The following is a 27,529-nucleotide window of genomic DNA, read 5'->3' as shown; positions in this document are numbered from 1 at the left end:
CTCTTTCTAAAGGCGGTGTTCTGTGATAGGTGTGGGTGAAACGCGCCAAGTTTGAGCTTGAGAGACAGCCATCGAAATTTACTATTTCACAAGAAGCTCTATTTGAGCAGGTATGTACAGACATATTCTCAATTTCTGGTGTTAAGGACAAGGGACCTGTTGTGAAAGTCAGTACTCGCACGTACATAATAAATCTCCCGTATTCAGAGAATTTCTGCTCTTTCTAGCTGTCGTCGGCAGGCGATCGCACTTCTATTATAACTTATCACCGCGCTGCAAGAAAACACGTGCGGTATTTTGCAAAAACGTCCTGCTGCATTTCAAAGAACTTTGCAAACGGAAACTTCGGCACGGCTCTCTTCATACGTCGGTCCATGGGTAATCTTTTTTCATCCGACGAGCCACTTGAGAATACTTGACATCGATGGGGTCGTTCTGATCATAGAGCGAAGGAGCCTGGAGGAAAATCCCTGCCGTTCCAACGACGCAGGCTATAGTGAAGATCCAGAGAAAGAGTCGATCGAGAACCATGGCAACGTATTTCCAGTCCTCTCGGATCTGCATTGGGGAAAGCAAGGAAGGGAACACCGTTTTAGGTCGAGGCCCGCGCGCATGTTTGTTTTAGCGAAACACAATCGTAAAAACAAAGGGAACATTTGTTTTTGGTACAAATGTCAATATGACCATTGAGATGGCTGTATCAGTGCATTGATAAAAGAGCTAGTTCATATTTGGATGAGCAGAATGAGGATCTGACCTTCGATCGCCCTATAATGCAACGTAACTTGCCCATTTGGGATACTTATTAATTTTCGCTTTTTGCAGTTTTCTGTTGTTTCACTTGGACTAGCTACGAGTTCACTTATTGCGCAGAAAAGAGAAAAGTTTGGTGAAATTCCCAAAACACGTGCTAAACATTTCTGCGTGGAGGAGGGGGGGGGGGGATGAAAAATACCCACGCTTTCGAAATCGTCGTTATTGTCAATATGCTGAGCGATGAACATGGCGTTGTGGATGGCGCGCTCCAGGTCCCCAGGCGGCTGGTCTCCCACGGGGTCGGCCTGATGCAGCCCCTGGGGCCGCGCCAGCAGCAGCGGCTCCGGTAGGATCACCGGGTCGTCCACATGCAGCCCGCAGTGGGCGTTGCCTTGGTGCGGGGGCTTGGCCGCCGTCCCCTCTTCAACCTGCGGGGCAGATAATCCTATTCAGTTGCCCTCTAAGGGAAGTACTCGGGGAAAGTGAGTGGTAAAATAAACAAAGAGAGTAGACAATCTTGTCCGCGTAATCTAAGAAATAAGGAGCAACATAAAAGGACAGATCAGTGTAAAAATAGTGCACAAAGTTGCTTTATATAACTGAATCGATAGGATTGCACAGGTTCAGGGCACATGCTCTACTGAGGGGTGAACAAATTGCAAATGTTTAACGTGCCTAAACCTAGTAGGCTGCAACGTGCGAAAGCACTAGTGTGGCATGGCTTATCTCAGTAGATGACAGATGTTGATGATGATGTCGCTATATTGTCGCCCTTTGCTGTTCATGCCGCTTAAGCGCGGCGTATGTCAGTGCATCTCCTACAATTGTCGCGAAGGGCCAGGCTTGGTATCCATGTCAAAGTAGGCTACATACCAGTTCATAAGGCAAGTTTGACAGTTTAACCACACGACACACACATCAATGCTGACGTCTCACACGTTTAATGTAAGCAAACACGACTGCAAGTAACTAATTTTTTAAGGTAGGTGGTGTCACAGAAACCGCCGACCAGTACGTTTCGTCCTTGTTAAAAGGAACATGATGTATGCTGCACAACTTTCCAGATGCTACGTTCTAACCAAGCTCTACAAAAGTACCTGCGTGGCCTAGGGGCAGTGTGTTTAACACCCCCTGCCTCTCTTTTACTTCCTCTTCCCCCCTTTCCCAGTTTGCAGTAGCAGACCACGGTCTTTTTTACCGCCGGCCGACCTCTCCACCTTTCCTCTAAAAAAATACTCTCTTCTTTCTCGGGACCCAGATGTCCTGGAGGGAAGCAGGGCTCACCTCGATGCGGTACTGCGGCGGCCTCATGAGCAGCAGCCTTGGCATAAGGTGCACGAAGAGACGGCGCACCCATGGTGCCATGCGGTGCGTCGAGGGTGAGCGGAAGTGCACGTTCAGCACGGCGATGGTCACTAGCACCGACACTGTGACCAGAATCATGGTGAAGACGAGGTACTTGCCCAGCAGGGGCATGGCCAAGGACGTGGGCGGGATTATTTCGGCCAGCACCAGGAAGAAGAACGTCAGCGATAGCATGATGGAGATCGACAACGACACCTGCACAAAGGCAAAGGTGCGGTGGTAAATGACCACGTAACGAGTCACAAAGAATTTATTACTCGCAAGAAATTCTGTTTTTCGCAGTCCGATTACGTTTTTCAGTAATCAATTAATTGTGACGTGTTACTCTTTGTTTTTTTCTCCAGACAAAGTTGTGGCTAGTCGCATAACTTCGAGAACCTGAACTCGGTGGCAAACAACGTAGCGCGGAATTTCTTCGTGCTTGAGCAACGACCATAGAGCTGCGGGGAAGACGTACTTACAGGCGAGGCCGACTGAGTGCATGCAAGTCCGACTGGCCCTGTTCCCGCAATTCGCATTTAGCAAATTGCATACCACTACCACGGCGCAGCGGATTGTCAGCGAAATGCGAGCTTGGGCTTTAAGAGCGGAGCGCGGCGCTTTGCTCAACTTCCAGGTGGTGCGGAAGGTTTCGATATAATGAGGCAACGCACTATCCTCTGGTGTGAACATCGAGATACACCCTTCAGTGTCGCTACTGACGTGTTCATAAGGGAAGGAGAAACAGTGTCGAAGGAAAGCTTCGCAAAACAACTCCAAGTGAAACACGCATACAGCAACACACTACGCATTAAGCGAATCGCTCCATGCAGCGTTATCCTCCTTGGGCATTTGTGATGTGCTAACAAAAGGCAGACGGAAACTAACGTAGTAGCAATTGTTTTGCTTCTCTGTAACTGTTCACCTAATTTTCGTAGCTCTATAACTGGCCATAGCAATCCGTTACATTTCAGATTAAGTAATTGTAATTGGTTACTTGTTTTTCGTTGTTTCTGCGCTCCAAGTGTTAACAAAGGTTTACCGGGCGTGCCTGCTCACAGCTATGGCACCAACTTAGAGGTTAGCTTTCGGGCGTAGATAAGAACCTCGTGTGACTTAAATTCATCGAAGTCCTCAAAGACGGCGTACCTCATACCCCGTGTATTCGGGGTATGAGGTGTTGAAATCCACGATATTAGTTATTTTGTAGATCAGTCTCTGGCCTGAAGTGTTTTTTATCTCTTGACGACCGGCGTGAAACTAAAATATTGAATTTACTCACTATAAGGCCTTCCAACAGAAGGCATGTCTTCCATTTCCGCACCATTCAATAATGCCGAGTTTGACCTCTGGCGTTCTTGCCTGGCAGAGAGAAGTTTTTTCCTGCTCATTAACGATGTCAAAACGGTTATGATGGCGCTGATGTTCGAGGGTTAGGCTACAACAACATTGTTTTCTTTTATTCGTTCACAGTGCTGCCGGATTATAGTATAGCGTCTATATACAAGACAGCTCTAAAGAAGGGCGTGTTATGCGCCGATGTAGGGGACATAATTTATGCTCAAAACATCATCGCGCTCGAAGACATCCAGACACTTTTGGTTTGTTGTTAGTGAAGTGCAAAAAAAAGGCAGCAGTTTTGGCTGTGAAAACTAGCACAGAAAAATGTGTCACCTGTTTCTCCATTTGTCTGTGTTGATTTTGACATGGTTAACACGGAGAGGGGAAATAAAACCTTGTGTTCCGTTCCCGATTAGATAATTTGATAATTTGGAACGCGCAGTTCTAACGCATGGCTGCAGGTCTACTAGACCTTTGTTCTGAGATCGTTCTAGAGCGGTATATGAAAGCGGGAGACCTTTTCTCCTGAGTCGGATGGCAGGTAGAAGACTAGGACGGATAGGCAGGAGATGCCGACGCAAGGAATGATGAGGTTGACGGTGTAGAAGAGAGTTTTGCGGCGGAGCGTTATGTTGAAAGTGATATCAGGATAGGGCTGCTCGCAGCATGCGTAGAACTTCTCGCGCCTCATGGCCGGCACGGCCATAATGTCCCATTCGACGCTGAGGTAGAACTCGGTGAGGTCGATGCCCACAGGCACAATGTTCGTGTCCGGAATTTCGCTCACGTGTTTCAGGTCCACCTGCAAGACAAGGAAAGTGCCATTCACTTCTGTTTAAAATGTAGTTTGGGTACGACCTTCGGTTTTCAGGTTTAGTAATTTACGAGAATTCCCAAACACTATACTCTCATTTTATAATAATTTGCTTTCAGGCTCAAAGCTTTTGGGATACGCTTGGAGATATACCTGGAATCCGTCGTAGGTCCAGGATCCGAACTTCATGAAACAGTCTTGCTTGTCGAATGGGAAGTATTGCACATCAATCTGGCAGAAGCTCTTGTATATGGCCGGTGGGTTCCAGACCACGCGGCCGTCCTCATGGATTATGGCTTTTGTCATGATGGTCACTTCGTAGTTGCCATCCGCACTGCGCACATGAGCAGAATGAAATGCGTACAGGCCACCTATAACGACATCACTGCGCATATTCATGTCGTCATTATACTTGCACCATTCGCCGCAAAATTAAAACTACAGGTATACCGAAGACGAGAGTGGCCGTCACCTCTACATACCAATTTTTTGTTTTATTCATAGTATCGACCCTAACTCGGACCCAGATATAAGATATAAGTGCAGATATCCTATTGTGGAAGTCAGGGAGAATAAATGGATTTCGGTGGAGCAGGTATAGTGCAGAGAAGCAACCGGAGTGCGGAAATATAGCTATGAACAGCACAAGGTTCGAGGCTGAGAGATGAGCTTAGCGAATTCGCTGAGATGCGGCTGTCTCGGCTGTGGTTGAGAAAAAGACTCCATCGATGAGCGAGGCTTTTGTCTTATGGCAGGCGTGACCTGGCTGACCACATTAAATGAGTTAAAGTACATTTTCCGAGTTTGATCCTGATTATTTGAAAACGCATCCCGGAATCTGGTATTCGGCACAAGTTACATTCAACAAATAAATGTCCAATTTCGATTACAATTTATTGTAGGCTGAATAAGCAAGGATGACTTTTTAACTTCTTGGAACGCCTCCTCTGTTGTACGAGGAGAAGATGGGTATACTTTATTTTATGACATCGTAGCACCAGCTGAGCTCCTAATCACGACGCTGGGGTTGGCGCTCTATAGAAGTGAAGTTAGGATTCTTTTAACACAATGGATAATAGATGCCTCAGCAGCAGAATGATTAACCTTATAAAGCGTGCGTCAATTCCGACCGATGCGTAGCAGTATCCAAATAAAGGAATGTCAGTGTGAAAGCGTGAAAGGTTCTGGAGCAGTGGCATAGCCAAAAATATTTTTCGGGGGGTGTTATGCGATGTTGGTATAAACAATGAATACGAAAAAATAGGCCCAAAGGAACGGATAGAGGGAGGTGGGATGTAGCACTCCGGAAATTGTGGGTGTGCCTTGATACCGAAGCACCCCCCCCCTTGAGTACGCCCCTGCTCCTATTTACTGATACTGTCAGCCGTAAGACCTATTATAGTGACTTAGTGATGCCGCTTAAAAGAACAAGGAATTGGTGGTGTACCGGTCCAATAGAGCTCCTGCACCTTATAGGCCGCAAGTCAGACACGCTAGTCTTCGCCAGCGAAGCACGTTCGTTCGACTGAGTTAAAAAGCAGTATTTGACGGGAACAAGCCTGTTAGTCTCTGCGGAATGGTGCGCCATAGGATCCCCAAGCGACAGTATCGGACCCTTTATTTAACTCTATTGCGTCACATTCTCAAGGCGAACTTAAGCATGCCCCGCGAGTTTTTATAGCTATACTCCATAGGCTGGCTGTTCAATATACATTCGCCACTCACTTGTTATAGAGGACAATGTCCGGGAGCCAAATTTGCTCCGCAGGTACGTAGAGCTCGGTGACTCCTCCGTACTCCTGAGGATCCCATTTGAGCTTGTGGTCGGACCACTCCTGAAGAGGACATTGGAATGGTCACAGGATGTTGTATTGAAGTTTTCAAATAACACCATGCGCAGGTCCTGGCCAACGCTTCACCAATTCCACAGAGTACAACGAAACGGCACACAACCCAGGACTACTACTTTGCCCTGTTCCTTTCATTGTCACGCCCGCCTAATATTGTGCGCACAGCCTTTGCTTATTTTATCAGCATACATAGTAGTATTCCGAAGGCACTAATGTAATTATAATGGTTTCTCCGACACTGCCCTAATTTTATCGTTCTTTAGAACCATCTGAACGTCGGCAAAGAAAGAGCATGCTGAGTGCCGGGAGGCACGATTGAAACACGAAGACAGCTCGGCAAGGCATGAGGCAGTGCCAATGCCGCACAGCATTTTGCTTTCGCTAAATGCGCCCATCCTACATCAGTAAAGAATATGTGAATAATATATGTTAGAAAGAAAAAAGTGCAACTGCTTCCTTTTTTTTTTTTATACAATGTAAGACCACGCATTCTTTACAGCGAGCCAGAACGACTATTTTGCAACACACAGATAATGAAAAAGCTCTGTTATGTTCGACCTGGAATTAGGGGTTAACATGATCGCATACGAACGGAACAAAATCAGACGTTCATTCGATAGAAGGCTGGCGAAAGAGAGACACCCGCGGGATATAAAAAAGAAAAAAAAAGAAAAGAAGGCGTCGTAAATGAAAAAAAAAAAAGAAATGGAAAGGAATAGTGCGGCTTAGCATTAACGAATAGCCTGGCTGTAGAAGTATTATATTGATAGGTCATAAAAAATGTCCTCCTGTGTTTGTTTGAATACGCTCTTTGCGATAAAGATAGGTTCACATAGGCTCACATAGGTGCTTAATAAGAAAAAAGTAAGGCAATGTGATAATGTTTGACAGATGTTTCTCTGTTCTCCTCTATATCGCTGGTATAATAGAACTTAATGTGGTAAGCTGCAGTTTAATAATTACGCATTTAGTCTAAAGAAATTATTACACGGGTATTGTGCGTTATGCTACTTACTTGGTTTACCCAGACGTTGGTAGTCATGATCTGATTTTTCAAGTTCTTGAAGCAGGAAGAAAAAAGATAGAAGCAGGCAGTCAGTTTCGTGCATGCGGACCGAGACACAAAAGGTTAAGTGCATAAACCCATCCCTCTTTTTACAGTTTGCATTTCCTCGATCAATTGAGTCAGCAACATTTCTCTCTGGGAGAGTTTAGGAGCGCTATGGGTGCCGGTATGAAAAGTTCAATACACAGTAGTGAACAAAGCTGTATACAACACTCAGCCGGTGGCGTAGCTCGCGAAAACTAAAACCCCTTGATAATTTGAAAGTAGCGACACTCTCCTCCGCGCCGCACTTCCCTCTTCGATTTTCCTCGCGCGGCGGCTGCGAGCGCTGCGCACGACACGCTCTTCCTCCTTGGCGAATGCTTTTGGGCCAGGAAAGCGCTCCAGTATAGCGTACAAACTTTTGAAAAATTCGATAAAAGCACTGAGAATCCCGAAAGTAACGATTATGGAGAGGCTGGATTCTTAGAGCCTTTTGAATGGAGAATAGTGATGTAAATTAAACTTTGAGGCTAGCTTTTTACCCCAGGCATTTTTTAAGTCACATGATAAGGTATTTTACTTTGTATAACTGATCTAGTATTACCTCTTACTTTTTATATGTTTGCTTTTTAAAGCGTTTACTCTGCTCACCAGGGTAAAACGTTGGAAAACGACTCAGGTTGGTATTTTGAACTTCAAGATCAGAGGTCAATGCGGGACTTATAGTCGATTTCGCTACCGTCAAGCTATGTGTCTAAGCATAATATATCACGTGATCAACCATGAGTTTGGGTCATTCATTAATTGTGCACTAAGTTTACCAATTCCTGGGCCAAATTAAGTGATATTTAGTGAATTGCAAATAAAACAAACTTTTCGCTACAATATCGAGTCATATACTGTTCGAAAGCTTAGGCCAAGCGTAATGGCCCTGTGCTAGTTAACGATTCTATTAATCTGCAATAATTAGTTAATTACGTATAAACTGAACTTCGGGCTATAAGATGAAGTTATATACCACTGAAAAGCGTAGGATGAGTGCAAATGCTCTATATTAGTTAGCGACCCTATAATTAGCGTTAAGGATGTATATACAATCAAAACCACCCTTTGCATTATTTTATGGAGTCATATATCTTTGGAAAGCCAGGGCTGAGTGCAAATGAGCAGTGCTAGTTTTAGACTCAAATTATTAGTGTGAATTAGTTAATTGCAGTTAAAACCAAACTTTGCGCTATAGATGGAAGGGTAAGGTCAAGTCTATATGCATCATGCTAGTGCGCCAAACTTAAAGTTAAATCTAACAATAGAGCTAACGCTCTACTAGGATTAACAGATTTTAACTGTTTCAAAATGTTTTCTTTGCTTCTGCATGCTATTGTGCAATAGGCCTTATTTAGAATGTGCCCACTTAAAATAAATTAATCATGAGTGCATCATCTGTCCATAGGTTTCTCTTCTAAGTGAAAAAGTGGCTTTTGCGCTGCAGTCTGTAAACTGAATAGAACAGTTGCGACTCAAACTGATCTTCTGTGAGATGTAGCTAGAACATACAGCAATGAGTTAACCACTAGGCCAGGATGAAATAGGTTTTTCCTACAATTAAAATGGCTAATGTGTTACTGTGCTAAGAATTGCTGCTCGCAAAATATTCTCCTATTACTCCGTCTTAACCATAATCGTTTTTTATTCAAGCTTTGTAATTACATCAAATTGATGCAATGGTTCTGGCTGGTATTAAATCGTTGGGAAAAGTTTCCAATAAAATTGCAGAATCGCGGTTCTCGATCACCAGCTCTCAAAGTGAAGGTTACCGGCCAACATATAATAGTCATGACCAAAATGAAGCGTCTGTCATCACGAGAATACTCTCTGTGTATCGCCCGAATCACTAAAAAAACCCAAAGCATACTCGTTACCCACTGATGCGTGAAAGCATGGCACATCCAGGAATTGAAAAAAAAAAAAAGAATAAGAAAAAAGAACGCTATATGAACTAGTTAGTGCTCATTACCTACAATATCGCGGGTTTCCTTGCCATTAGGTTTTTCAGGACCTGCATTGTACCTAAGTAACCGACGCACACCTCCAAGTACAAGCTGAAAATACTAGCTCCTCTACAAGCCGCTATTTCAATTTTTAGTAAAACAGGCAAAGCATTCTGCATAATTATGACAAATACAATCTAGAGGCTGTACCTTCCCACATATCGTTGACAGCAGAAAACAAACTCTACAGTGCTGTATTTCTGACTGTATAAAAGTCGACGGCATGCGAAATGATGGAGTCCCGTAGCATATTCAGCGTGATGAGGACAACCTCATTTTTGTGCAACACAAATTACCCCAGCAAATACATTAAGGAGCAAGCAGGAAGAATAAAAAACGCAACGCCATGTGACGATTTTATACAAGCTGTGAAAGAGGTGGCGCACCTCGAAAACAACGCTGTTCTTTGCTGGAACGCAGTTCTTTCGACCAATGTTGTGAAGCCACTGCTTTTTGCGCAAGCCATAACGCTTTCCTTGCATTAAGAAGAAAGCACAGCGCGGAATATTTGCTCGCCGAGCCAAGGAAGAAAATTGGGGGGAAGCAAAGAGAAAAACACAAGCAAAACGCCAGATCCGCACGGACAACGACAGGGAGACCAATTTTCTTGCCGGAAAGCAGGCGCCCTTCACGGAAGGGGCGCGCAAGGGGCGAGGAGGAGGAGAGAAACTCGCGCGGCGGCGAAGTTCAAAGGTTGGCAGAACTTTCAAACGATAGAGGGGTTTTAGCGAAAATTGCACCGAAACGCAATCTAGTGATAGCGACAGGGACAGCGACAGCGACACATACCGCCACGATTGTCTCGAACCCAGATAGCTATTGCTAGATGGCGTTCCAATGCGGTTTTCCCTAGAGTTACTATAGTTTTCCCTAGGGCGCAACATGTAGGCTCTCTAGTTTTTTCGTGCTCCGCTACGGGTGCTCGTTGTATGCCACTTTTTCTCACGACTGCGCATGCAATAAGGGAGTAATTACTCCACTGTTACAAATCTACTCCTTCTCGAAAGTTTCACTTAAATATTCGACGTACATGTTCAATGTACATGTTTTGAACAAGGCCATCACACAGTGGTGGTGAAATTCACCTATAACCGAATTTCGTGGAGGGGTCTTCAACCGTCTTTTCAAATTACGATTCGTTCTCCATGTTCACAATGAAGGGTATCTCACACAATCAGATGAATTTTACATTTCAGGTGAAGCGTGCTGCTTAAGCTCTTTTTAGAAGTTGGACCATAGTTATGGCTGTTGCTTCAGCCGTCGATCGTTTTGATAAAAAAAAATCATAATGCACATTTTGGATTCCGAGCTGTGCAAAGCGCTATGTGACCGTTTCTCTCACTCCTTAGCACGTTTATCTGACCATTTTTAATGATTGTTTATCAAGAGATATATACATTTCGTATATTGTTACGGACTAGGTCTCAAGCTGAGCACGGAGGAGGGAAGAAGGAAGAGAAAGAAGCGTTGGTTTCTGGGGCTAGCAGGCTTCACCTGGTCCGGCTGCCAGAGCACTGTAAATAAACACCCCCTTTCTGATTGCACCGTAACAACTTGGTGGAGGTGCGGGGTCGACCTCTTGGGACCCGGGTTCCCAAGTTTTATTCTTGCAACCGCTGGATAGTCATCTGCACTGATTACCACACTCGTTACTGTGAGACGGCAGCTCTTCCATCGGCTACTGCCCACCAAGTCTCCCTCTTCCTGCAGCACTCTGTTATACTGCGCCATGGGCCTCCCCGAGTGTTGATCAGCGACCGAGGTCGTCAGTTCACTGCTGATATTGTCGAAGAACTCCTTTGTTTACGCCAAACGTATTTCCGACATTCCACCCCTTATCATCCGCAAACAAATGGGTTGACCGGGCGAACCAACCGGACACTCACCAACATGCTTTCAATGTAAATCGCCGCCGACCACAAGGACTGGGACTCTGTGCTACCATTTATAACCTACGCATGCAATACCGCCCAACAGGAAACAACAAGTTACAGTCCATTATTTCTCCTCTACGCCCGGTCTCCTCGACACACCCTCGACGCCATCCTTCCGTCTCCACAGACAACGATCCTGGGATTGCTGGGATCCTCTGCCGGGCTGAAGAAGCCCGCCGGATAGCCCGCCTGAGAACTCTCGTCTCACAAAAGCGCTCGAAATCCCGCTACGACGAGCACCATCGCCACGTCACCTACTTCCCTGCGAGATGGTCTGGCTTTGGCGTCCACTAAGGAAGCGTGGCTTAAGTCAGAAACTGCTCGCGCACTATATCGGTTCCTATGTTATCCTCGAGAAAATTAGTGACCTCACCTATCGGATTACGCGCCTCACCAAAAGTGGCCGACGTTCTTCAAGAATTGAGCTTGCTCACGTCGCGCATCTGAAATCCTGTCATCCTCGTGCTGACGATTGACTCGCCCGGAGGGCTTCGCCTGCGACGGGGGAAGTGTTACGGACTTGGTATCAAGCAAAGCACGGCGGGGGGAAGAAGGAAGAGAAAGAAGCGTTGGTTTCTGGGGCTAGCAGGCTTCACCTTGTCCGGCTGCCACAGCACTATAAATAAACACCACCTTTCTTATTTCACCGTAACAATATAATTACCCCTTATTTAATGCCCTCTTACGAAAGACCTTTAAGGCAATAAACTGAACTGAACTTTTTTTTTTTAACTCTCTTGGATTGAAGCTATATTGAAAACACCGTTGGAATCTTTAATAGGCGTTCGATCACCACCTCCCTGCTTGTCATAAATTCTGCGCATTGGTTTGTAAGCGGTATTCTTTAAAGAACAAAGGGGTCATTGAGCCGTAACAACAGCGGAGAAATGCACAACGCCCGCCTCCTTCCTCAGGCATGGCGAAATGGCTACACGTGGCAGGGTGTTTTCAGCAGAAACTAATGATAATTTGAAAAAGAAAGAAGATTATGTCTTGACAAGTCGTTCCAGTCGAAGGGCGTGGCATGACAGTTGCATTTAACACAGTAGCATTCCTTTTTTTAGAGAATCTTAAGGAGTGATTTCTGCCTATAATTTTTATCGCTCCATCCGGACGCTTGCGATGACAGTATATATACTGCTATGTCTCGTTGTGTACACAGAGACGACAAGCGGAAAATATTTAGGTGTAAGCACGGTTTCTCAGGCGCCGCTTTCCAATGATTATTGTTCACCCATAGATTATTGTTCTGCCGTGCAATGACCGAGTCCGTGCGGTAGAGCATTTTGGAGGAAGCGGAGTACTTGCATCATAAGACGCAGCTTTATCGGAAAAGGGAGCAGCGTAGCCTTGTTCTGTGAGGAAATGAATCGCAGTCCGCTTGAAACTTGAAACATCGGGTCGTAGTGCCTCGAGAATCCTGTCGCCGCAGCACACGGGGTTCTAGCGGAGAGCTGACATGCAGGCCCGTAGTACGTACGAAAGAAAAGCTGGAGCCAGAATGCAACGTACCACGTCGATGAGCTGCGAGAGCTTGAGCCCCATGCGGACGGTGAGCTTGTCCGAGTTGTTGCTCACGGGCCGGATGAGCCGGTTGTAGCTACTCATGAGGTCGTCGTAGAGGCGCTTGGCGTCCGGGTTCCCCAGGCAGCTACGGGGAGCGCAGAGCGCGAGCAGAGCCGCGAGAAGCAGCTCCGCCGGCGCCGCCATGGATGGCAGCAGCGAGCCCCGACGGACGCTGCGCCGCTTCCGCGGGTCGCCGGAGGCGAACGCCATCGCGTCCTCTGCCTCCTTCATCTTTCCTCCTCCTTTGGCGAGGCATCGATCCGCTTGCTCCCACTGCTCCGCAATGGGAGGCATGCATGCACCGAATGCGACGAAGAGCCAGCGGTGCAGGCAGGAATGTCGGCAGCGGTGCGCACCATGAAGGGTGCAGAGCAAGGAAAGAGGACAATGCAGGGATGCACACTTTTCCAGCACTGCGCGCTTGGATATACAGTAAAATAAGACCCTCGGAGTAGACTGCGGCAGCGAAATACACCCGCAATAGCGGTGTACGTATTAATTTGAGGCAAACAAGTGTGCAGAATAATGAAAATAGAAAATTGAACATAAATTGAGATTGATGTGCGCCAAATACGTCTTCACAAAACTGCGCGTTTTCCATATCTGTGACAACGAGAATGATGCGTCTCCTATGTTACCCGAAATGGTTCCAGACTCGCATATGCGCCATGCGTAAAATGACATGGCCACTAAGCATCAGCAAGAGTAATATACACGTGTGTTTATCTGAAGTTGCCCTTGGATGTCAACGCTTCGCCAGTTCCTTCTGGGCATTGTAGACATTTACCACATTCTGAAGTATCCAGCAAGCAAAAGAGAGTCTGCCAAGAATTGTTTTCTCGATCCCAATGGTCCAGACATCGACGGTTCGCGCTCGTTGTTTCCGCAACAACGCCGCATTAAATTGTTTCCAAGTGTAGGGGGTCTCATGGGAAGTTTTCGCTCATAGTTAACGGAAACGACTGTCGGCAAATCCATTACACGAAACTACATCGCGTCCCCGTTAGCACGATGCTGAGGTCTATTTAGATCGCCTTCAAAAGTTACCACAGAATTACTTTGCAGTTTTGTGGCCGTCAAATGTCTGTTGATAAATACTGTTTTGTTTTTTTCTTCATTGGTACGACTCAGAAGCCGGCACGAACACTGCAGATAACGCCTTTTTTTTTTTTTTTCTTTCGGCTTGCCGCACCGCGGCGCTGCTTCTTATTGCGCGTGCCGTTTCGCGCTTTCCCCGAGTGGGTCTCCCTCCCGCGGAATGGACCCGGGCTACGGAAGAGGAGGCTGCGTCCAGAGGGAGGATGCGGAGAAGGGAGTGGCGCGTTGGCGGCGTCAGCGGCTGTGGCGGCATCGCCGGGCACAGCTTGGCCGCCGGGCGCCCAGGAGCCCCCAGCAGCGAGCACCAGCAGCAGCTGATGATGCTGCTCCCGCGATGAGCATGTAGGAGCGCCCGCGCCGGGTGGTGCCATGGGCGAGACCCCGTCGAGGACCACAAGCGTGCCGCCGGGCGCCGCGGGTCCGGCATGGCGGCTGCGACTGTCCGCGCTTATCGTGGCGCTGCTGAGCTGGCGTACGCCCGGCTGCGCGGCCAACGCGGACACCAAGCGCCTCTACCACGACCTCATCAACGGCTACAGCTCGCTCATACGGCCGGTGGGCAACAATTCGGACCGGCTCACGGTCAAGATGGGCCTCCGTTTGTCGCAGCTCATCGACGTGGTGAGCCCCATCGATCGCCCCCCGCCCCGCACCGCCTTCGGCACAGGCCCACACACACGCGCGCGCCCCGTTGGGAGGACGGGAAGGCCCCTTATTTTAAACTGATATTCGGTGATAGCAAAGATCTCGTTTTAAGGGGGGGGGGGGGGGGGGATTAAAAATGTGCCTCCCATATGCTCACCCTTCGGCCTCGTTAGTCTTTCTCCGCAGCTATACAAACAACACTCCATGCTTAACAACGCGTAAAATGTTTTGACAACAGAAATGGTAACGTTGACTTGTAGCGGCTATTCTTGTTGGCAGTGGTAGCTATATTGCGGCTGGCGGCCAATCGTTGTACAGATTCGATTATTCCTGGTGGGTGGATTGACGATTTGGAAAATGACAAGTGTACAGATGCGTTCATGCCTTGAGTGCGGGCAGACTTTTGCAATAATCAGCAGTCTTAATGAAACATTTCACGGAAGGAATTAGCTGCGACCATTGGCGGCAAACGTTTTTACTGCACGCGTAAACACAGAACGGATGCGAATGGTTGACCTTCAGCTTTGAAGACGTCCTCAGTGCAGCTGCATCAGTGCGGACACAAGGCTCGAGATGAACAAGAAAAACAGCGAAGTCAAAAGGCGGCGTTAATTACATTTTTCAGAGCGACTGCATGATTGCAAATGTGAACGCGAATGACTGCATCACAATTGCTCTCTCACAATATGCCTACCGTATGCGTGTACTGACGCACGCGGGCACTCAAGCTCTAAGCACATTGTTTCGCATCGGGCGTAAAAGTACAGCATGATCCACTTTTCATTTTTTCAAAGGTGATCTGAACTCTGAAGAGAGGTGAAGTCGTGGACGTTTTTGTTCTGTCGCCCCTACAGCATCTTAAGGTGCTTTCACGAAGTACCATTGGTTCACGGACCAGACGTCACATGACGTCCTACTCCTAGTTCGTCAGATTCACGCCATGTGACTCCACATATAGCATTACCTGGATGGGCTGGATGGGATGTAGGTAGAAAACATAAGCGTGACAGTTTCGCTGTACGTAGGGATTGCTATGCGGACCAATAAAAATATACAGATACGTTGCATCGACGAATTATTGATTGGAAATCAGCTGCCAACTAACCTGACAAAATTATCTTCTGAAATAATGATCTCGACACTTTACAGTCGACGTGAGTTAGAGGCATGCAGACAGTAACGAGTTTTAAAGTAGGGTGGCCCTGTCAGTGAGGCGGATATGAGAACAGCGTGGCTCCAGTGCGCGTGCACATAAAGTTGGCACCGAAAGAGCGAAGGGTGTAGTCAGGTGTGGCTAGCGTCCCCTATACGTGTCGACCCAATTCTAAAGCTGCCTACTGCCAAAAAGTCGAAAAAGTTGCCAAAGAGGCCTTGTTGTCTTCTCCAATGACATTTGTAGCCGGCGATAGGTTGAGCGGTTGATTAAAAACGTAATGTATGAAAAGAAAGCAGAGTTAGATTCAACCAGAAGGATGTCCGTGGAAATGAGAAAATCTAGCATGCGCTCCCCCCCCCCCCCCCCCCTTTTTTTTTTCTTTTGCGACAGCTGTAATTTGTATAAAAACGACTTGATATATAGTTGCTTCCAAATGAAGTGTCCCGTTGTTCATCTGTAAACAAGATCCATTCTTTAATGCCGAAGACAGTGTAATTTCGACTTCCGAAAGAAAGTGCTGTGTCAGGTGTAAGGATCCCTGTGATATGTTATAGCGGACTAAACCTTATTGTTTCAGCGTAGTGAGGTTTTTAATTGTTGCTCTGACGGGATGTAACCAGAAACCCCAGAAAGTGCGCCACTAGTCAATATTGGTCTCTATATGGTCGTTTTGTTTGATTTGGCTATAAATATTAGCATTTTCATTAACGTACACATCATCTTTTTCTGATTCCAGAACCTCAAGAACCAAATAATGACAACAAATGTATGGGTAGAACAGGTGAGAAAAGTGTCTATCAATAATTTTTTATTCTTGTTTGGAACATAAATAACGCAGTAGAAAGTAATAAAATGCATTCACATTAGAAGAATAATCCACTAATTTATTTAAGCAAGTGTGAAACAAAGAAGCCAAACCACTGCGTTGGGTTCTTCTCTGCAGGAGTGGAATGACTACAAGCTCCGCTGGGACCCTGAGGAATACGGCGGAGTGACCAAAGTCCACGTACCAGCTGAGCAGATATGGTTGCCGGACATAGTACTTTATAACAAGTGAGCACTATCACTATACTTTCTAAGCAATGTAAACGAATATACTTTGGTCTAGAGCGGACAACGGTAGGGAAGCGAGGGGCTCACTTTGACATAGACGTATATACGCTAAGGTGAGCAATCACTGCAACCGAGCCAAGCGAAGGGAAACGCTATCTTTTATCTTTTTATCTTTTTCTATTGGTCAAGGAGAAATGGTAGTGTAATGGGCTGTGACGTAAAAATTAATACATTAAAAATTAGAAGTAGCCATCCATGCTATGGGATCCAAACCCACGAGCTCGATAGTTATTTTGTTCGTATCCTGAGTAATAAGCTTTCAAGCCCGCTCTTTATAAGGTTTCATGGCTTTTCCTTGACATTGACATCGATGATACTAAATTCATAGTAACGCTTTAAAATCGGGCCTCATTTTTTAATTAAACGCGGATTTTAGATTTATGTCCTGGCAGTTTTTTCATCGAGTAATAAAGTTGGCACCTAAGGTTGCATGACACATCATCTACAACTCGCAACGACCTGGTGCACAGCTTCCCTTATACTGAGAAATTAGGCCAGCCGTACTAAGCCGTACCGAACGTAAAAAACATAGGAAGCATAAAATATATTTCTGTATTTTGCCTTTGTTTTGGTGAAGGGCTTGTTTCTCAGAGCGCATCATTTGTAAACACTCTAGGGGTCCCGATAGTTCACATATACACTTGATATGCAAATGAAAAGAACTTAATTTTAAAACAAAACGATGCTAATGTAAATAATTAACTGAAGTAGTAATTCACAAGTTTTACCGGTTTAAGTGCCAGCAATTTCAGAATAAAAAGATAACATCATGGTATATGACAGACAAGGAGCCAAAGTAAAACAGAAATTACAGCATTGCACTTACAGCTTCGCTTAAGAGTTTAATGTCTAAAGCCTTTCTTCCTGCTTCTCTTCCTTTTCTGTCTACCTCTTTTTTTCTTCCACTATCTTGCATATTTGCGTACTGGTTATCATTTCATTACTTTCTTTTCTTTGGCTTCATCGTCAGAACATATTGCGACGTCCTTACCGGAGAAATTATGTTGGCGTCAGAACCTATTGCGACTTTTCGCTGACACATCCTACGGAATCTCGCAGAATCTCATTGACGCATCTCGCGAAATCTCGCGGACACATCTCGCAGACTCGAGATATTCACCATGAGCCTAGAAAGGCACTCGCCTTACATATATTGCTGCGTCAGCACGCGTGTTCTAGCTGCTTGTCCGAGACAATTTTATGCATAATTCTGGCAAACTGGGCTGATAAAGGAAGCACCTGCAGAATACCTAACAAGTGTTTCTCATTTTTTTCCCTATGCCAACACGCTACGCGCCCAGTGCTGATGGAAATTACGAGGTGACCATCATGACCAAAGCCATTCTCCATTCAGACGGCCTCGTCATCTGGAAACCACCAGCCATCTACAAGAGTTCCTGCGAAATAGACGTACAGTATTTTCCATTTGACCAGCAAACCTGTTTTATGAAGTTTGGATCCTGGACCTACGACGGATACACGGTTAGTCACTGTCGGAGCCTTATTTGTCACAAAAGCGTTTCCAAGAGAGTGCAGATTTATACCTACCTCTTTACAGAGGAGCAGGATTCAAAATCAATTCGGGGGATACTTAATCTCCGCCTTTATGGGTATGGCCCGACCATTTTATTGGCTCCCGTCGCGTTAACTCTTTCCCTCCGCACGGATGCTCGTTCGTGTGCGTGTAATGTAATTTACTACTCGCTTAACCACTAAAGAGTTGTGAAAGTTGGCAGCTCCTGACAACTGCGCTATGCCATATCTGGTTTCGTGACGTCATAATTCGTCGACTTATCAGTGCCCGGTCATGTCAACTACTGACTACCACCATCTAGAGGCATGCTGGGATTTTGGCTCACAAAATTGAAGCTGGTTATTTTGGAGAACAGTACACTACCGCTTTAAAAGTGAGTGTGCATCACTTGTATAACAGAGATCCATTAGTTATAAGCAGAAGGCCTCTATACAAACGGAGCCTTGTCTCTAGTAAATACGAATCGGGTGCAGTGAGTTAGTCTTACGTGAGCATAATACAGAGCGGCTCGTGGCTTATTCATCAGTAAACGAGAAAGGGCCTCGCAGGTCGACCTGAAGCACAAGCACCAGCGCGACGACTCCAACGACATCGCGGTGGGCATCGACCTGTCCGAGTTCTACCTGAGCGTCGAGTGGGACATCATGGCGGTGCCCGCGCGGCGCAAGGAGAAATTCTACTCTTGCTGCGAGGAGCCCTTTCCGGACATCACCTTCAACATCACGCTGCGGCGCAAAACCCTGTTCTACACCGTCAACCTGATCATCCCCTGCGTGGCCATCTCTTTCCTCTCCGTGCTGGTCTTCTACCTGCCCTCGGACTCCGGCGAGAAGGTCTCGCTTTCCATCTCCATCATGCTCTCGCTGGGCGTCTTCTTCCTGCTCCTCTCCGAGATCATCCCGCCCACCTCGCTGGCCGTGCCCCTGCTGGGCAAGTACCTGCTCTTCACCATGGTGCTCGTCTCACTTTCCGTCTTCGTAACCATCGCCGTGCTCAACGTCAACTTTCGCTCGCCGGCGACGCACAAGATGGCGCCCTGGGTCAAGCACGTCTTCCTCAAGGTCCTGCCCCCAGTTCTCCTCATGAAACGGCCCCAAGACGATGATGACGATGACGATGCCAGTGCCATGGGCTTCGATGCCACGCCGTCCGCCGACAACCGAGCTCCGCCGCCGTCTCCGCCGCCGCCGCCACCGCCACCACCACCGCTACAGGTGCGTAGTACCTTCCACTGCATGACTGACTCTTCGTGCGGCCGAACGCACTGTTCTCGATGAAGCGAGCGCATGAAGCCCGTCATTGAAATCGTTGCCGAAACGTGGTGACTTCCGCAAACTTTTCGACGCCCGACTAGCACTCCTAGTTAAAGGAAATCACGCGCTAACTATTCGCTTTCCGATCCCTGTTATGGCGGCCCTCCACGGTTGGTAGCCATTGCCTGCAATATCAAGGCTGATAGTTAACAAGAAGGATTCGACGGCTCGAGTATCATAGGGGACGCTGACCGATAACGGAAAGGCAAAAAAAAAAAACTGATCGAGAGAATGCTTCCAAAATGCGGCCTGTGTCCATAGTAGGGTTGTCAAAATTTTAACAACCATCACTGACTGACCAGAAATTTAGGTCACGTGATTGAAGTTATTTCGCAGTAGGATAAATTTAAGTACGCAATGTGCAATGGGATAAATACCATACTGATGCAGTTGACGAACGGTTTCTTGTTGTCCGCCGCAGGAACTGACACTGTGCGCCTACCACTCAGCCGAGCCGCCAGAGAGCGGCGGCGATGACGCCTCCCCGCGGGCGCTGCCTTCGCCTCCTGACGGCGGCGCAGACCCGGGACCCCTGCTGGACCAGGACCTGGCCAGGCCCGTCTTCAACGTGCGCTTCATCGCTCAGCACATGGAGAATGCAGACCATTTCGACCAGGTGCGCATTCGGGTACCCTTTTGATGAAATGCCTCCGAAGACTGGGTGTTTCTGTAGTATGGACATCATTTCGCGATGATGAACCTATTCATGCTCATTTAGCTTCCCTTTGCCCCACGTCGAAAATGTCGAAGCTCTCTTAGTATGGCGAGAGGCCTTACTAAGAGATCCTAATGAGAGCTTAAGAGAGAGTTTAATGCTGATCTCTATTGCGACGCAGCATTAAATATCGCTTATAGCTATACTTCAAATACACCAAAGCTAACTGGTATACTGGTCCGAGGCTAGCCACGTGATCGGTGTGAATAATTGTCGGGGGGCAGCGGTTTTTTAATATGAATATGTTCATCGCTATAATGCCTAGAAAAAGATCAAGAAAAACGTTTTCTTGTACCTTCAGAGCTCAAAGTGCCACGACTTTTACTATAGATCAGCTGCATGGGTCTGAAGAAAAAGATGACTTGAATTTGGTACACCTTGGAGTGTCTAGTTGCGTACACACATTTCACAGTCATTTGAATTTCGGCTTAACCGATTTTGTTTGGGCTTAAGTCATGAAAAATTAGCTCTTGCACATATCGTATTGTCACTGCTGCAGTAAAGTAGCAAAACACTTTATTTTAGAGCAGAAATCAACTGCTCAAAATGAGGTTTGCCTGCCACACCAGGCCGAGCTGGTCCTCTTCGCGAGAAGCCAGTCAGATATGCCAGAAGAGGACTGGGGATGAAGGACAGGGGTAGAGAAGCAACTTGAGAGCATACCCAACCTGCACCATATTTTTTTTATGCGGACGACATCCCTCTTTGTTGCACCTTAGGTTCGCCTGGAGAGATAGAGACCACACTTCAGCAAGGTCTCGACATTATTTCTGCCTTTCTTTCCAAGGCCGACCTGAGTCCCGCACCAGAGAAGTCGGAACTCTTCTTCCTCATCCACTCTAAATATCAGCGCACACACAACAGCCTTATCTCTCTCACTTTTAACTCGCAACCCATCCCCGCACTCTCAAGCTGTCGCGTTTTAGGCATGCCACTTCATTCGCACAAAAGCGTGCAGGCTCTCAACCAAGCTCTTTCTACCTGTCACACGGTCACCCATCTTGTCCGCCGCGTAGTCAGACGGCACTGCGGCCTCCATGAAGCTCAGGTCTGTCATCTTGTTCAAGCCCTTGCACTCAATAAAATCCTTTATTTTGTTCCATATCTTCCTCTAACGCAAACGCTCTACACACCTTCTACAAAGCGACTGTTCAACTCCCAATACAAACTTCTACAGAACGTTTCTACGACACTAGCTTATTTCTCCCTATACACCCCCTCCTTAATCTTCACCGTGACCGTCAACTTGCTCGCCCGTCCTCTACACAGCAAGGCAGATGGATCCTTTCCCAGGCTCAAATCAATCAAATACCCATTGTAATTCAGTTTCGTGAGCACCCATACATCTCCAAACTTCGCATAGTGCCAATTTTTCGCAATATGTCCCCAATCCTTCACCCTAAACGCAGGCAAGCCCAGGCTGTCCGACACACACCGCCCCTACACAGTCACACTCTAGCGTACACCGACGCCTCCATACTCGGATCCCTGGGTGCTGTAGCCAAGGTCATACTGACCCTCTCTATTCTACCAGTGGTCCATACCTAGACCCACCAGACAGTACTACCTTGGAGATTCTCTCGATTGTGCATGCTGTCCAGTAATTCACTCATCTTCCCCCGACCCAACAATACGTTGTCTAAACTGATTCCCAGGCCGCCCTCCGTGTCTTTCAAAAGAGAGCCTTACCCTAAAATATACACGCTCACCTAGATATGGCGCTTTTTGATCTGAAACCTCGTATAGTCACAGTAGGGTGGGGTGGATACCTGGGCATTCAGGGATTGCTGGAAATGAGCTGTGTAATCAGCTCGTCCGCGAAACTATTAACCGGGCTCCAGAGATCCTCTGGTCCAGCCCATCGTTGCGTGACGAGGGCCTTCTGATCGGGGTAGGATTGCGATTCCATATCGCAATCCTACCTAGAATTCAGGCAGGAGCTCGCCATTCTCCCTGCCCCACACCCTCGTCTCTTCCCGGGCTCATACCCTTCGCAAAATTCAAACAAACACACTCATTACACCAGCAAGACTGTATAACTATACCGTGTCCGCTCTGATCCGTCGTGCTCAAACTGCCCTGAGCTTTATGCGCATCTTGCACACTATTTTCTACTGCCATCTCTGTTGCATATTTCTGCCCATCAGCAGTAATTGGGAGTGTAGTTCACGTGCCGCGTCGAGAGTTACTCACCATGACGGAATCAGCGGCAGTCGAATAACGACTAAAAGGTAAGCTAGGGCAGCTAGCGCGATTAGAAAAATAAAATAAATAATACCGTTTTCCCGTCGTGGTGTGCTAACTTTCAGGTCAGTACTCACAGCCTCATTGAGCAAAATTATGTCTGACACGCATATCCGAGAGACCAACGCATGCCTTAGCGCCTAGGCATACCTTAGTGAAGAGGCCACGGCAGTGTCTAGTGTTCGCGACTATATGACAGCTATAGGAAGCCTTACGCTTTTTTATGATGCGCATATCATGTTCAGCATCATTCTTTGCAGGCGGCAACCTTGCCGGAGCGTTGCTGTTTGCTGCTTTCCTTAGCAGTAATTGCATCTGTGATTTATCTCGGTGCTTAACGCTTGTTACAGCAAAATCGGGCTCCTGAACCAACCTGCCGTGGCATGTATTTCAGCTGAAACTCAATTGATTCAATATTTCCTATATCATTTCACATTCAGCTTGCTGCATGCGGAACGTTATCAGCTCTAGCTAGCTCATCTTATTTGTTTTTTTTTTGTTTTTGTTAAGTTACCACTTGCAGATCGAATGTGTGGCTTGATTCGCGTGTATTCTGACTTCAGTTTCCTGCTTAAATTTGTATTGCATGCCTTAAGTACGGCAGTGTGCACAAAACTGCGCTCTACCACTGCTTTCTCCATGCTATTAGAGCTCTTCGCGTTTGCAAGCATAACGGTGATGTCAGTGAGCGGTCCATTCTGTGTGACCTGCTGAAAAAAACGGCTTCGCAGCAGACGATAGGAATATGAGCCGTTCTTCAATAATGACTGGTCACGTTGATTAATGTATCTGGCAGCTAGGCTACTCCAGGGGAAATAGAATTGACCGATGCGCACTCAGACACACGGCATTCGGACGCAAACACATGCGCGCCATTAAAGTTGTCTATAGAATGCAGACAAGCCCCGTGTCTTCGGAAAGAACAAGGCAGCGCTACTCCAATGTCCTAGATCGACAACGAGGTTGAAGAGACAATCCTGTTGTCTTAAGGGTTTAGAGAAAGCCTTTTAACGGCCGCAGATACAAATTATATTTTTAAGGGTTTCATGATCAGTATCTGGCAAACACCTCACTAATGGTCATGCTATGCACGTTCGGCTTCGTTCGCAGGTTATAGAAGACTGGCGCTACGTGGCGATGGTCCTGGACCGGCTCTTCCTGCTGCTCTTCACGTTCACATGTGTCGTTGGCTCAGCCTGCATCATCCTCGAGGCGCCTTCGCTGTTCGACGACAAGCTCCCCATCGACATTCTCATGTCCAAGGTGGCCCCGCGACTGCGGCGAATCCACGACTGAGCCTGTCGACATCGGCTAGCCGAGGACGCTCCCATCAATCGTCCTCATTCCCGGCTCACCCGCCATGTCTTCTTGTCCCGACATCGTCGCCTCCTCGCACTTGCGTTGCGAGATGGACACCGCAGCCCAATCCTCAACGTGCTGAATCAAAACACAAGTGTGACAGGAGTGAGAAAGTGTGCGGCTGTGACAGAGAGACTTACTGTTTGTAGTGAGCAATTTCAAAATGAGGGCACAAATATTGTGGCCGAAAGGGAGAGAGAAAAAACGTCGGAGGCGTGGCGCGCCAGGCTAGATATTTTGTACGCTCGCCCGCTTCATAACGCGAGCCCTAGACGAACAAAATGATATTTTGCCGAGGAAGCTTCCCTTGTCTTTCTCAGTGTTTCTTCGGTGTTTATAACAAGCAAGTTTAAAGCTAAATAACGTGAAGGTACACAAAATGGTGACGCGCTCTTCGAACAGCACCAGTGTCCGCCTCGCGTCGTCTCGGTTTTCGTTCACAGCCTTCTTACCTCCAACATGGAGCCACGACAGTTGCTTCCTTCAATCCTACTTTGCTCGTGGATCTGCATCATACTTCTTTAGTTTGAGTGCGCGAGTTGGCGGTTTGACATCGACATTCCGTTACTTTTTGTTTTGTTGCGTCGGCCTGTCGTCCTGTAGGTGCGAGTCTAGGGTGCGACACCACTGTGTACTGTTGCCCAATGGGCGCTCCGTTCGCAATGCGCTCAAGACAAGCACGATGCATTTCCGTGTCATCAGCCTGTGAGACCTTCGTTGTTCGGGTGCAAGTTGTAAGTGCTCGTAGAAAGCTTGGTGTGTACTTGTTGGCCGCCCCCACGGTTAAATCCGGTTTCGTTCCTCTTCGTTGCTGTTCTTGTCGATGGAGTCGCGTCATTGTCTCACGTAGGGACGTCGCCTGCGGGAGCCGAGGTACGCTGGACTCGCGCGGAACACCGACGAGCAGTTTTTGAGACAACTCCAGTTTGTAGGCTGGAAAAAACAGGAGGCCGCCGCGTGCATGACTACTCTCTTCCCTTTACACGTTTTTGAGAGAAGACACGCGCGACGGCCTTCAGCATCGGCATCATTGAGCACACGCACTGCATGTCGGTATAATTGTATCTTGGCCAGCTCCTGCTAGAGCATGCATCGCGGAGATGTATTTATACTAATTAGGGACATTGTAGGATAAAAGTTTTAATAAATACCTTCTCAGCCTCCGTAGAAACAGCTTTGGAGCACAGCGGACAAGACAAACAACGGGTACGTGATTCTTGTGGTTGGCGAAACTTACCGGTGACGAGTGCTCTACTGCAAGGCTTCTCAACAATTCAGCCGCTTGTGACGCGCGACTTCGGCGGGCTGGCATATTCCGCAGGCGTAGCCCCAGTGCGAAACGTTCAGCCTGTGCTTAGCCCGAGTGGACTGTTATATAGAAGTGCGTCGGAGGGAGTTTTTAACTCCGGCGTAATATGTGTCGGCGATTGCGGGCTTGTGGCAAGAACGCAAGCCAGAAATAGTTGTCTCCGGGGCCTATTTCTGTAGCGTTGTTTCCAAATAAAATGCGTTGCCGTGCTACCGGCGTTTCTGTAATTGCGAGCAAGTGACGCAACCGCTTTGTGTGCGTTGTTCGACACCACTAAAACAAAATGATATCGGCCATGGATAGAAGCAGGATGCAAGTAATTTCATGCCAGCTTTAAGCAGGAAATCGACTATTTGAATGCTGCTGGTCTGCTAGCATATAGTCATAAGGTTCGTTTACAAAGAAAGAAAACACGACAAATATATTTGCTCAAAACAGAGAGTACAACCCGTAAATGGACAAATGACCTAAAATACTAGACAGAAACAATATGCAACAATTGTAATAACAGTTAGAGCAAAGCTATCACTGTCAAAGTAAAATCCACCGTTGCGACGTGTAAAGCTGCCGAGTGCTTCCTATACCTTCCAAACAGCACTTGGTCCTCTTAGCACACAGTTACCTAACGCCATAGCAATAACAACACTTCAGTCGGCTGTAGGAGATTTCCGGTAAAGTGCACTACGCACGCGCTGAATAGACCTGTGACAACGAAGGGCAACGGCAGCCATATTCCACTAGCGGCCAATCATTAGAATCGCCGAGCTGACCTCTAAAATCGCCTCGCAAAAATGTTTGCGCTAAGTCAAGGCTTGAGTGAGACCAACACAATAACTTCATGAGGCAAGCACTCTTAAATTTGTATCTTGAAGCAAACAAAAAAATCTAGCTAGATTCTTGAGTGTACATCGCAATATCGTTTAGAACGCAGTACGTAGTCATCAAGCACCGAAGGTCACACCTGTGGCTCCCATGATCAAAGGCCAAACCTCACAATAAAGTACAATAAAGTTATAATAAAGTCTCTACTGATGAACGAGCTCGAGTTGCAGCTCGCTGTCATGCACTGTGGAGCAGAATCATAAGCGCTTCTGGTCTAGCCGCGGCGGAAGGAGTTGGGCAGTGGACGTTCAGAGGAGCCGAAGAACCGCGGCGCAGCCGTCACCGAGGAAGCGTTGGGCGCCGACGAGAGCTGCTGCGCCCAATTGGGCAGCTCGCTCCACGAGAACAGCGAATCGCCCAGCGTGTTCATGGAGAAGATAAGCGACGTTAGCGTCACCACCTTCACCACTGCGCCGTGGATGAGCTACGCCGAGGAAAGATAACAGGCGTCAGTGAAGTGACTGAACTGATAAGTTTCACAAGAACAGCGCGAAAAGAAAGCAACAAAGATGCTACCATCATCATTATATACCACCAGCGTAATTTTCATGAGCCAGATGACAGCACTCCTCCCCTGCGCCAGCCGCGACCACTCTGTACAAGCAAGTAATCTAACATCCTAACTCCTCGACTTGCGGTCATCCCGGGTTATGTACCCGTTCGCTTGGTATTGGATATTTTGCCTGGAAAGATCACGGGCTTTTTGCTCGACACACTACATTTACAGCGAAGCTGCCAGGGGATCAGTTGTGGCATGAGCCGCGTCGCAAAGCAAATGCACAAGCCGCAAAAGCACTAACAGTTGCGCATACCAAATGCATTTCAGAAAAAGCATTATTGTGCACACATTTTCCATCTCCATAGCAAATTGACGTTGAGTTGCATTTAGTTTCCTTTAACATGAAAAGTACAAAAAGAAGTTGCGGGAGTTGAAGCATGGCTTGAACCTAGTGATGCGAGCGAAAGCTGTGTTAAATTGGTTGTGCATGGTTTAGCGAGGTTTTACATGGTTCGACTGTTAAGGGGATGCTCAGCTTTGCCTTGAGAGTAGACATGATAGCCCGTGTAACACCGGCTTTTAATTCTGCAATTTTTCACATTTTTTTCTTTAATCATAAAGGAAAGAGCTAAGAATCGGATGATTTCTGCATCCGCAAGCCGCAGCAATGCAAATACGTTTTTTCTCGCTATACTTGTTAGACGTGCGCTCACGCTCTTATTACGCAGGGCGCGGCACGCAGCGAATACACGTGGGCTGCACTTACCATTTTGCGACGGCTCAGGGTGAAAACGTCGTCGAGGATGGCGATTGGCATGGACGCCGTGGGCAAGATAAGCGTCGTCGACGACGCCACTGTTACGGGAATGGCGAAGTACAGCGGGTTGCATTGTATCTTGAGGGCCTGCACACGGGCAAGAAGTACCAGGGGCGCTTCTTGTGACTATTTAAATAAGCCTCA

General features: G+C 47.2%; 2 protein-coding genes across 2 annotated transcripts; one reads left to right on the top strand and one right to left on the bottom strand.

The window, feature by feature from the left end:
* Positions 1-360: 360 nt before the first annotated feature.
* LOC146197620 (acetylcholine receptor subunit alpha-like 1) lies at positions 361-12,947 on the bottom strand. Its single transcript, XM_084596502.1, has 8 exons — positions 12,648-12,947; positions 7,121-7,165; positions 5,981-6,090; positions 4,409-4,589; positions 3,959-4,243; positions 2,041-2,316; positions 960-1,184; positions 361-558 (listed from the first exon to the last, which is right to left on the bottom strand). The coding sequence occupies exons 1-8, from the start codon at positions 12,930-12,932 to the stop codon at positions 361-363; spliced, it is 1,605 nt and encodes a 534-aa protein (XP_084452628.1). The 5' UTR covers positions 12,933-12,947.
* Positions 12,948-14,168: 1,221 nt separating this feature from the next.
* LOC146197619 (acetylcholine receptor subunit alpha-like 1) lies at positions 14,169-24,213 on the top strand. The gene is made up of 7 exons (XM_084596501.1): positions 14,169-14,420; positions 16,337-16,381; positions 16,544-16,653; positions 18,015-18,195; positions 18,796-19,461; positions 19,982-20,176; positions 23,630-24,213. The coding sequence occupies exons 1-7, from the start codon at positions 14,169-14,171 to the stop codon at positions 23,813-23,815; spliced, it is 1,635 nt and encodes a 544-aa protein (XP_084452627.1). The 3' UTR covers positions 23,816-24,213.
* The last annotated feature ends 3,316 nt before the right edge of the window (positions 24,214-27,529 follow it).

Source organism: Amblyomma maculatum, chromosome 3, assembly GCF_055883805.1.
Source record: "Amblyomma maculatum isolate TAMU_Amacu chromosome 3, ASM5588380v1, whole genome shotgun sequence".
NCBI lineage: Eukaryota > Metazoa > Arthropoda > Arachnida > Ixodida > Ixodidae > Amblyomma > Amblyomma maculatum.
This window is presented reverse-complemented; position numbering and strand designations above follow the sequence as displayed.

Coding starts and splice junctions, on each gene's coding strand:
- LOC146197620 (XM_084596502.1), bottom strand. CDS start 12,932: ATGAAGGAGGCAGAGGACGCGATGGCGTTCGCCTCCGGCGACCCGCGG. Junction 7,166..12,647: donor TCTCGCAGCTCATCGACGTG/GTACGTTGCATT, acceptor TCCTGCTTCAAG/AACTTGAAAAATCAGATCAT. Junction 2,317..3,958: donor CATCCGACTCAGGAGAAAAG/GTCTCCCGCTTT, acceptor GCCTTTGTGCAG/GTGTCGTTGTCGATCTCCAT.
- LOC146197619 (XM_084596501.1), top strand. CDS start 14,169: ATGGGCGAGACCCCGTCGAGGACCACAAGCGTGCCGCCGGGCGCCGCG. Junction 16,382..16,543: donor CAAATGTATGGGTAGAACAG/GTGAGAAAAGTG, acceptor TCTTCTCTGCAG/GAGTGGAATGACTACAAGCT. Junction 20,177..23,629: donor ATGCAGACCATTTCGACCAG/GTGCGCATTCGG, acceptor CTTCGTTCGCAG/GTTATAGAAGACTGGCGCTA.